At 39.3% G+C, this 11,212-nt stretch overlaps 2 protein-coding genes across 2 annotated transcripts; both read right to left on the reverse strand.

The window, feature by feature from the left end:
- Window positions 1-93: 93 nt before the first annotated feature.
- Window positions 94-6,699, reverse strand: LOC110068771 (potassium channel subfamily K member 6-like). The gene is made up of 2 exons (XM_020776178.2): window positions 5,932-6,699; window positions 94-2,681 (listed from the first exon to the last, which is right to left on the reverse strand). Exons 1-2 carry the CDS (start codon window positions 6,239-6,241, stop codon window positions 2,023-2,025), a joined length of 969 nt encoding a protein of 322 aa, XP_020631837.1. The 5' UTR covers window positions 6,242-6,699; the 3' UTR covers window positions 94-2,022.
- Window positions 6,700-8,059: 1,360 nt separating this feature from the next.
- LOC110068792 (DNA polymerase kappa-like) lies at window positions 8,060-11,201 on the reverse strand. Its single transcript, XM_020776204.2, has one exon. It carries the CDS (start codon window positions 11,199-11,201, stop codon window positions 8,907-8,909), a length of 2,295 nt encoding a protein of 764 aa, XP_020631863.1. The 3' UTR covers window positions 8,060-8,906.
- Between the last annotated feature and the right edge of the window lie 11 nt (window positions 11,202-11,212).

Here is an 11,212-nt window from a genome sequence, read left to right on the forward strand (position 1 = left end):
TAGAGGGAGCAGATGTATGCAAGAGAATTTTAAGGTCAAAACGCACAACATATAATCGATGGAATTAACTATTTACAACAAACCAACAACGACTTTCATTTCATTCAATTTAATCCTACTCGATTTCCTTGGAAAAGGCTATGGTAGTCATTCAAATTGGTAACTAAATCATGGAATCCCCGGTCCATCGACATCATCTGTGGCCCCAGAAAGCAGTTGGTTTGAAGGAACATTACTCCGAGCATGACTTTGAAATCAGTTGAAAATTGATGGTGTAGTTTTGCCAGTAAGAATTACAATGTTCTAGTAGTCATACATGATGTCTGGAATACTTAAAATTCTGCCCCCTCCTTGCCGTGTGAAAATCGCCAAGAAATAATTACGCTTTGCTGTCCCTTTAACAATTATTTTAGGCGCGAAGGTATAATTTGAACAAAAATGTAACAGAGTTCCCGTGATAGTGCACTTGACATACAAACTGTGGGAAAATCTTATGAGCCACAAAAATAAACTCGATTACCCCTCCTTCCCTCCCAACCATGGTGAGTAATCCCGTCCCATCCATGGTAAATCAACAAATGTCACCGAAAACAACATAAATTACAATTTATCGTACAACAATATCCTCATGGGCTTAAAGTGATGCTATAACCAGACAGCTCCCTTCCTTGCCCCTGATCTTCTTAAAAAATAGTATAAAATATAAAGCTTGAAATGTAGTTTCTGAATATCTGATGTCTCTACTAAGTTGATCTGTAACATCTTGCTAGGAAGTTAAGTTTACTGATCGAGCAATACGAAGTGCACTTTTATCGAAATTATGGCCACCAAACACGTCTTCCACCATATTTGCAATTTGCGCTGTGCCAAGAGACAATGCCAGGTAAGAGAGGTAATCTCCCATAAAAGCCTTATTTCCAATCTAATAGGCCATTTCCCAGTTGCCTTTTGCCTCTGTGTCAAAACGAGCTTGAAAACGTGTTTTGCCAAGAGGTTCAATTGGATGCAAAGCAAACACGTTGCAATATGAAAGGTTTTTCAAGGAGACTCGTTTTGAAGCAGAGGCACAAGGTAACTCGGAAATGACCTGTTTCGAAAATCCCAGGAGGGTCTATAAATAGCCAATCCTGTGACGCGGATTTTGCTCGCGTGGACAACCCAAGCGGTTTTACACACATTTTTCATCCTCCACGAAAACATCCACGCAACACGCGTGTTAACATTTTTCGCCAAAGAACTGTGTACCATGTCTAAATAGAGAATAAACATACGTGTAAAATCACTCGGGCTACCACATGAACAAAACTCCGCGCCATTTCTAGGCCGCCCTGGGGTTTCCGAAACTGGAGGTGACGTAAAAATAACTTGAGATGGATTACCTTGGGAATAAGGTCTATATTGGGGATTAACACTCTTACTCTTCATGCTTTCTTGGCCGTGGTAAACGTAACTTTAATATAACACTCTTCCACGAGGAAAATGTTTTCTAGTTTCGATTAACATTTACACCCTTGATTTACAATTACAGTTGTTTTGGTAAAGTATTTGGAATTTAAATTCTAACTCCTTTGTCAGATCAGAAACTTATCACCTCTGAGGTGATAAGCTCCCGGTCAGATCTATGGTCAAAATTATAGTATTTGTTTCATGTTTCTTTGATAAGGAACGAAGTTCCCAAGAAAACATTACAATTTTGAAATACAAATGCAAGCCTCATTTTCCCTAAGGAGAATAATTTTACCTCCTTGACGGTATGTGAAAAAATATCTATAATTTTGACTTGTTTCTCCTTCACTCTTACCAGAAACTCATTTCGTTTTAATTTTTTCATTTGCTTTGACAAGCTTTTGCTTTTGGCATCACGCGGATAATTTTAAAAAGGCAAAAATTTTGCCAGTTATATTAACGAGCTTTTATTTCCAACCTTAGAATTTGGCAAGTGTTAAACCCAGTTTTACTCATTTTCTTTACAAACATTCTTATATTAGTGTTATACCGATTGATCTGTTTTCATTAGCTTCATCATCTATTATCTCTGTTGGTTATTCTTTCATAAGAGTTTCTGGAAGGTCTTTCATTTTCCTGTGTTGACAATGCGCTGCTCCCTCTGCTGGACACTGAGTATCGCGGGCGCTGTTTTGTTGTTAACTCTGTTTCTTCCTCTTGGATGAATGGCTTGTGACACGAGAAAAGCATGCCGGGATGGTCATCCGGGACTTTAGCGCAAAGTTCCAGAATCAGAAGCAAGAATGTAAGTCCAGTGATAAAGAAAAACACACAGCATACTTTATATAGCGAACGGTATTCGCTACTTCGCCACTTTGGGTCGTCCCCAGGCACAAAATCTCCAAGTCCAATGGTAGTTAGCGATATAAAACAAAAGTACAGCGCTTCAAAATAGCTCCAGTCTTCAAGCAACATGAAGAAAACGGCGGGAATTAGCATTACCAGCACGACAACTCCGCACATTATTAACGATAGATGGAGAAAGCGGAGGTAAGCAGGAGGGATTCCGCGTACAGTGCAAGTACTACACAGAAACGTTTCGAGTAAGTCGGTCAACTGAAGGAGTCTCTCCACAATGGCTGTTAACATGATGGCCGTCATGGGAATACCAAAAACTGCAAACACCATACAAAACACTTTGCCACCATCGGACAGGGGAGCGATATTTCCGTAGCCTGTGAAAACATTGTTTATAGTTAACAGTAATTATAAGCTATGCTAAACGGGGACGTTTATTAAGCTGATGTGAAACGTTTGTTAAGCTTAATCACTACTACATTAATTGAAATGCAAAGGAAATGGTCCACTGCTGTTGAAATTTCAGCCCTTGTTCACTGAAGCTGGAGTGTTAGCACGAGTTACGCTTGCACGAAGTTTTGTTCTGAAATTGACGTGAAAAAGCTAGTCGGGAGGACTTCTTCAAATTCCACATTTGTGTTTTTGAAAAGTCACAAACAGCTTATTCGATTTGCTCAACTTTCAACAATTCACTCAAATTTTCATCCTTTGTTCCTGGTGCATTTTTTGTAAGTAAAGCTGCTTATGTATTAACCTTGGCCCCGTACAAGTTTTGACCAAAAATACAGCAAAATCCCCGTGATAATGCTCCCTTCATTATACGTGGGAGAAAAAAGGTAAATTAAATCAGGCGGCTTTTTCTTGTCTCTATCGCACCACCATGATCTGAGCAGAATTGACTCTGAACGAGGCCCCGTCCACATTACGCCAGAAAAATTTGAAATGGCGTTTTCACTCCGAAAACGCATCAAATATTTTCCGTCCACACTACGCCAGAGAAATTTGAAAACTCAACAATCACCGGCGGCAGAAATGCTTGAGTGCATCCTTTAGGGTTAGGGTTAATCACAAGATTATCAAGACGTAACCGGTTTAATTTGAAAACCTCCGTTTTCAAAACGTTTTCCGTCCACACTAAAACGTAAGGCCGGCGTTTTCAAATTACTCCAATTTGATGAGAGTTTTCGAAAAGCTCCGTTTTCGATCCGGATTTGTGTGGACGGTAGGCCTGTAAATCATAGAAATAAATCTGCGTTTTCAAATTTCCGGCATAGTCAGTCCTTTGCATAGTAATTTAACCTGTGGATCAGAAGCAATAGGCAGATTTTCATTAATGTGGTCTCGTTAACTTCAAGCTTATGTTACCTCTTGTGATTCATGCTGGCTGAATGCATTAATTGAACAGTCAGGATACACTGAGCAGTTTTCAATTGAGTGTCTTGAAAGTTAATCACTCTGGTCAATCAAAAGTTACACAGACAACCCATCTAGACGGCAAAACGTGTGCAAGCGAGTCACTATTGGTTCTAGTTTTACTTCTAATTGGATGCCTGAGTGGCAAAGTGAGGCGAGTTCTTTTAAGCCTGTCGCGTAGCGTATAGTCTGCGAACACCGACGTATTTTCGGCTGTCACTTGCATGGTTTCTGCGGACCCAGGTGACGACCGGAACTGTACGTCTGTGTTCGCAGGCTACCTAGCGTAACCATGCCAAACCAAAGTAAATGGGAATGAAAGTCGCTTTAAAAAATAAAATGTTGGCTTGATGCTCGGTTAAAGGCCTTTTTTTTCTTTTTTCGACATGAATTTTCCTCTAGTTTCATGTCTTTTCATTCCGAATTGAGCCACGTTATATCTGTCTGTCTGTTCGTCTTTATGCTTCTTTTAGACTGCCAAATAAGGAAAGCGGACATATTAAAAAGTCTACTCATAGCTTGAAACAGCAACATACCTTGTTTTTAAGCGGACTCATGAAATAAAAATACTCTTAACTAAACTTGCGCTTATGAAACTTAACCAATTGGCACGTCATGTCTTAAATGCAGAAAGGCATAACAGATAAAGGTCGATAATTAAAGAACTCATATATTCCACAAACAAAATCTATGCCAGGGCCTCGAGAGCTTGCGGATCTCAGTTGTAGTGAGAAGATAGAAATAAGATAATGATACTAAAAACTGACACTCGGTGAAAAATGAGGAGTTGTCGATAAGCTGGCCATGAGGTTAAATCAAAAAACAAACAGACTCCAACGCTGTACATCTCATTATCGACACGTTCAGTATCTAGGTTGAAATGTCATTTCTCTAAACTTACTGCCGCAAGTTACTTAAATATAAATACTGAGAACTTAGTTGTACATCAACACTATGTCAGTATCTTTAATTAAGAGAAGAATATTCATCAACTGCGTGATTGACAGTTTGTTGATATTGCTAGAAAAAAATCAGTTACTGAGTAAACATCGATAGTCACTTGATGATATCTTCATCAGAGAAACTAAAAGCGATCAAACCAATATTGCAGCTGAAAGGTCAAAGCAAGATCAGACAGTTCCACTAAAACGGCATAGACTGTACGCAATCATCATGTTCGCACAAAAATACTGCTTTTTTGAATCGTGTGTGTCAGCATAACATAAAGGGCGTCAACTGGAGAAATACCGAACTACAAAACTGATTTCACTTAAAAAATAAAATCTCTCGGTGACGGTGACCACAGAAAAATTTTGTTTTTAAAGAGATGCTGGAATGATTTTAAACTATCAAAGATGATGGAGTTGTGGGACAGCTGAGACACATATGTTTAGATTTTCCACTCAGGTTCAACCGCTCCAGGGAGTGTTTACATTTGTGAACAGATGCGGCATGGCACGAAATGTCAACAGAACTTCGTGAGATAAAACAAAATCACTTTCGAGCAGAGCTTTCATGATCATACACTCGTATGAAATGGATACTAATCTTAAAGCAGTTCCAAATCTATCCTTTTGGGAATCAATTTATTGCGATTGGTTGTCAACTAAATTTTAATGCGATGCAAGATGCTTCACAAGAAAAAACGAAACCATGGCTCCAAACGTAAATATTGTTCCAATAGACTTGTGCCGAAATCGCTTAGTAAATTCGAAAGGAAACCAATCTCCGTTTTCGATAAAAGCGATTTAGGATTTTCAAATGAACTGCTATCTTCAGTCGAAGACTTGTTCTACCGCAGCACAGCTGTTCAACTGAGAGAAATGCTAACACTAAGCGTGCTAATTATCTGCTCTTAGCTAAGGAATTAATTGTTAGTCTTTCTGCTAATTATTCATAATGGTTTCTCAAGGAGCAAACATTTTCAGCGCAGGAAGACTTCGAGAATCCACTGTTTCCTTATTTTTGATTTGCTAAGCTATCAATCCCTGATAGTTCAGGAATAAAACGTTAAATTAACAGAAAAATAGTAAGAATTTGTCGATGGAAATCCATGAGATCAAAAGGTTGAGAATGAATACTTTTACATGATTAGTTTTAACAGTTTAAAGGCAGACATATGGTAGGAAATAAGCATTATTATTCCGTGCTTAACTGGTAAATACGGGTTCTAATAGACCTGCCGGTCACCTGCAGTTTACCATTTTATCTTACCTATTGTGGTTACGACAGTACCCGCGAAGAAAAACGAACTACCGAATCCCCAGCTTCTCTTGTCGCTTGTATTACGAAGTGGATATATTCCCATTTCTTGAGCCGCCACGACATGCTTGACAAAAGCTTTCAGTTCCTTGTCAGTAACACAGGGATGCTTCACAAGGAAATCGTCTCGCTTCTTTCGCAGATCTGACAGAATGCGCTGTTCATAAGGTCCCTCGATCGACGAGAAAATGGCGGCACCGACGGATAGGTAGAAGATGTATACAATCACTAGAGCTATCAGACGGATAGTTGCACGTTCCATGAACGAAATTTGTAGATCAAGAAGTGACTGGATTTCTTCAATGTCGATTGCTCGCAATGCGGGCGATCTGAAGCTGGGCTTTATCCGATCACGCCTAAATTTAGGTTGTTACCAGTGACAGTACAAAGTTATAAAACGTTGTCACTTGCTTGCGTTCAATTGATTGCTGTGGTGATATTTCAGTCGTTAAACGATGCCAAATGTGTTAATCAATTAATAAATCAGCATAACAATGGACTCAGAGGTATCGTTTATAACGAGCGAACGAACGACCTCTGCACTGACAATCAAGATATTAACTTGTTCAACGCTTGCTGATATTGGAAGTTAGTGTGTAACAAAAAGGCTGCATGCTGGAAACTCGGCAAAAAACTTTTACCGACAGATACTCGGTGTTTGGACAAGCATGGAACTAAACGATTAGCGCAACCATGCAAATATTAGTATCACAGATCAAGAGTGTGAACACATCAAAAGCAAACCAATCGCTTTCTATCAAATATTTGATAACGAATGTTAGAAAATTTTGACTCACTTTGTGTTTCTAATATGGATTCTAGAGCTTTTAAAATTAGTCCCGATTAAAACTCTGACAAGATGTTATTGTCAAGATATTTTATGCTGAACTAGGCTTTGTATAAATTTGTACTTGTGCTTAATTTAAATAGAATTACGTAGTAATTGTGCTGATTGTTAATGAGCAAGGCCGCACGATACATTATCAGTTTTAAGAAGAAAATGGTGCGACCGCAGCTGAAAACGTCTTGACGAGAATAGTTTCCACGAACACACAGGAGTTGAACACTTTCCATGATGTTTCACAACTTTCCGAGACTGTTTATCTTCAGATCAAAACTTTTAGTTATTTTGTGAAACTGTAGTTTGTGGTTTTAACCTTCACATGACAGGCATTTTCTGATGTGCCCTCTTTCCAGCGCTTAGTGGGTTTGTCATTAAGATCAAATTTAGCAAAGTGCGTGCTGTGATTGGCTAAATCTGTCTTTCTATAGCTCGCTAGAAATAAAGAAAACGTGTTTTAAAGGGATATCTTTCAGGTAATAGATAAGTCCACAAAAGGGAATAATCGTGTCAGCTTGGGATCACTTGACTTGTAATTCCGCCTCTCCTATCTGACTACTTGATTTGCACTCGTGTTTCAATAACTCTTTTGAAACAGGGACAACATTGTAGACCAATATAAATGACCTGACGCAATACACACGCATACTAATGACTGACGTCATTTGGTCCAAGTGTCGAGCTATCAGAACAAGAGATCACAGAGTTGACTGAAATAAGCCCACTCCTTCTCATAGGTTTTTTTTTTACAGATACGTTACTGCGGAAAAATACGGTATCAGTTAATGCTTATGTTGTCCATAAAGAGAAAACACTCTCGTACGAATATTTATACATGTTTTTGGCTTTTTGTGTGCTTTTTTTTTTATTGTATTAAACTTTTCCCAATATATAATGGCATTTATCATTTATATTCGCTTTAATCCTATATTTAGCTGCATTTATTCAAAAATTTAAAAAAAAAACATTTCAATTCTTAAAATATATATATCCGCATTTTTTTTCACAAAATAACATTTCAATTGCGGCATGTGTAGTTACATAATTTAATACTAGTTATATCGCGGAGCGTAAAGTAAAAGAAACACCGCACATCATCACCTTTCTTTAACTGTCGCCTCCATTTTATCGTTATTCAGTATCTATTCCTTCTAAAATTACCGCGGTATCCATTCAACTACCCAGTCAAAAGACGTTTGGGTACATTGAGATAGAACCTGAAATGATTACAGCTTTAAATCTGTTTCAGTGCTTTATTTATAATCACTGCTGACTTAGATTCAGTAACATAGCGACCAAAATACGATTACAGATCAGGACCAGGTATGAAGGTTCTCTAGTCTCACAAATTTGAACAACGTATAATTTTCTTTTTTATTAGAGAGTTGGAACGCGGGTTTTTCTAACTTCCAATTCTTTAAATATAATATAAATGCTTAATTCATATTCCAGTATATAACCAGCCTATTCTAAGTTCCAAGGTTGTTGAGAAGACAAGATTATGGTGGCTTTCAAAAAAAGGCTATCAGGTCCTTTTTATTCACTTTCGCCCAACGATCTGTCTCTCACAAGCTTGAGGCCTTCATCAAGCTGACCTGCGCAGCAAGCGTTCACGGAATTTGGAGGTTTTTTTCGTATTTTGTTTTTTACCCAGCTCTCAATTTTTTCGCGCCCAATATAAAATGTAGTTATTGTTCGATACGCAGAATAGCAACAATGGTATCATGAGGCCAGGAAATTTAATGAAGAAATGCGAAATTTGCCCGAACGATTTCCCACCAAAAATGTATAAAATTTCAGTTCTTTGTTTCTTGTCTGCCCTTTTGTAATAACACAGAATGACCATTTCCCTTATTCTAAAATCTTGTCCATAGATATACAACACGTAGTACCTTGTCAGCTTGTAGGCCGAGGGCTGGTGAGTGTAAAGACGACATAACCAAAGTTGACTGTCATAGTTGATACAGACTCAAACTTGATACCAATCTATATTTCCCCGCTCTAAAATACGTCTTTATACATGTAGAATCAGGGAACCATGTCAAAGCTGTGAAACGCACGTGCTGATTTAGTCCGCCTGCTGTAATTACTTTGACCAAAACGAATGTAGTGTCGCTTTCTTCGTGGCTGTTCCCGATTGTTGTCGCTTTCTCTTTCCTCGAGAACTCGTCGCCTCGACACCTGTGCGACTGTGAGCACGGCTCAAAACATTCTCACCAGCTGAAGATCGCTGTGAATTGCCCTCGGTTACAATCTCCCTGATGGTTGCCTTATTCAGGCATAAATCAATGTGCTTATTAAGTTCAATCATAGCGTCCTCACCAGGCTTTAAAACTTGTTCTTGTCCACATACAGGACAAAACAAAGCGGGTGACGGCTTTGGGGTCTTTTCTTGCAACGTGTCACTGCAGATTTTTGCATGACTGGAAGATGGCCCAGGACTAGAAAATGGCAATGTTTTACTTGAAAGTAAATTCAGAGCTGGACGTTCAGATGATACACGTGACGCAGTAGACGAATCTTGGTCTGCCATGTGTGAAGCAAATTCTCCTGTAATATCATCACTTTCTTTTGAAGACTCCTGGCCAGGCGGTACAATGCAGAAATTTTCCTCTGTGTTAAACTGTTGGGTAGGTACAAAAGAACTGGGGATTTCCACGCTCTGCTTTTGTTTTAAAAAACCTGTTATCGTGTTCTGCTTGGCTTCTTTTGACGAATCTGAGCTGGACTCTTGAAAATTTGATAAGCGCACTCCCATGAGCCTCAGTCTTAGTGGGTCAGGAAAACATGCGTTTATTTCATTTTTGAGCAGCTCCTTAGCAGCTACAAAAATCTCCTCGTAAGTCGACACAGGACTGAGTGGAGACAACGACCGAGATTTTACTTCAAACTTCACAGTTTTAAGCTTAATTGTGACGGTCTTTCCTTTAAGTTTCTGACCTTTCATATCTTCTGCCAGCGATTGGCAGAGCTTATCACACATGTCCAGTAATTCATCAGGTTTACTGATTTCAGAAAAGGTCGTCTCTGTTCCAATGCTCTTTCTTTTCGAGTCTGTCGCAATGGCAGTGTTTCCCAATCCAAGAGACACTTCCAATAAGAACCTGAAGCTAACTGGCGAGTGTAGGAGATAGAGCAAGTCTCGCTTTGTGTACAAATCTTCACACGTCTCAATTCCGAGAGCTTTTAACATCTGTTCGCTTACTCGTCCAATGCCGCTGATTTTCCTGATGGGGAGACTGTGTACAAACTTCAACACAACATCACGGTCTGGCTCTAAGAAGAACTGTCCGTTCGGCTTGTTACGATCTGAGCAAATCTTTGCTAGCTTCACATTAGGAGCGATTCCGGCGCTAGCTGTCAAACGCGTCTTCTGTTCAATTCGAAAACGTAACTCCCTAACAGCCTCTTGTGCATCGCGGCCAAATTCTACTATCTCCTCCACTGCTTGCTCATTGCCTTGATCATTTTCATTTCCTAACATCGCCTCAATCTGATGTTTTGATCTTACAAACTTGTTCTTCTCTTTATATTTCTGCCTGTCTTGAATGTGCTCTGTTAGATCCAGATATGCCTCGTCTAAGCTTGCCATCGCAAAATTAGGATCGTACTCGGCCAGAATCTCTTGAACTTGTCGGCTATAGTCTTTGTATTTGTCAAAGTGCGTTGGCACGATGATCAGTTCAGGACATAACTTCTTGGCTATAAAGCCTGGCATTGCTGCCCTTACCCCGTAACGCCTAGCCGGGTAGTTTGAAGTAGACAGCATTGCGTTACTACCCACAGCCATGGGTTTGTCACGCAATTCAGGATTGTCCAAGATTTCAACTGCAGCATAAAAGGCATCCATGTCGATATGAACAAACGTACGACTTAAGTCACGAGTCTGCTCCAGTTCTTTCACTATCAAGTTTGTCGTTTCTAAAGCATCTCGTCTCTGCTGCAGAGTAAGTTTTTCAAGGCAGGCGGTTTGTTTAGCAATCCTCTCAGATACTTGCTTTTCTTTCTTTAATTCATTCTCGTAATACCTGGAACCCTTGCTCGCTTCAAATATGATCTGGTTGATTTTTTCTTTATCCAGACCTACCATTCCAGCTTTATGATCATTTAGCTTCATTCTGGTCAGAGTTTTTGAACTTTTATCTGTTGAGATGGAATCGTTTTTCTCGACGTCTTCTTCGATCAGTTTTGAGTCCTCGGCGATGGAATTGTGTTCCATTTTCAAACGCTCTTCCGATAAAATGTTGCTATCTTTATGGTTCCTCAAGCCTCTCCACTCATTTTCTGGTGCAATAAATATTTCAGTCCAATCGTTACATTCTTCTTCATCTTCTAAATCATTGAAGTTTTCTTCATCAGAATTCCTGCTGCAATCCGCCATTTTGGTTTTAG

The sequence above is a fragment of the Orbicella faveolata genome, unplaced genomic scaffold, assembly GCF_042242905.1.
Source record: "Orbicella faveolata isolate gen_17 unplaced genomic scaffold, um_ofav_v1 contig_24, whole genome shotgun sequence".
NCBI lineage: Eukaryota > Metazoa > Cnidaria > Anthozoa > Scleractinia > Merulinidae > Orbicella > Orbicella faveolata.

Bases quoted from the DNA above. Each gene is read 5' to 3' on its own strand.
- LOC110068771 (XM_020776178.2), bottom strand. From the start codon at position 6,241: ATGGAACGTGCAACTATCCGTCTGATAGCTCTAGTGATTGTATACATC. The intron at 2,682-5,931 runs GTAAGATAAAAT...ATGTTTTCACAG, and splicing joins TACTGTCGTAACCACAATAG to GCTACGGAAATATCGCTCCC.
- LOC110068792 (XM_020776204.2), bottom strand. From the start codon at position 11,201: ATGGCGGATTGCAGCAGGAATTCTGATGAAGAAAACTTCAATGATTTA.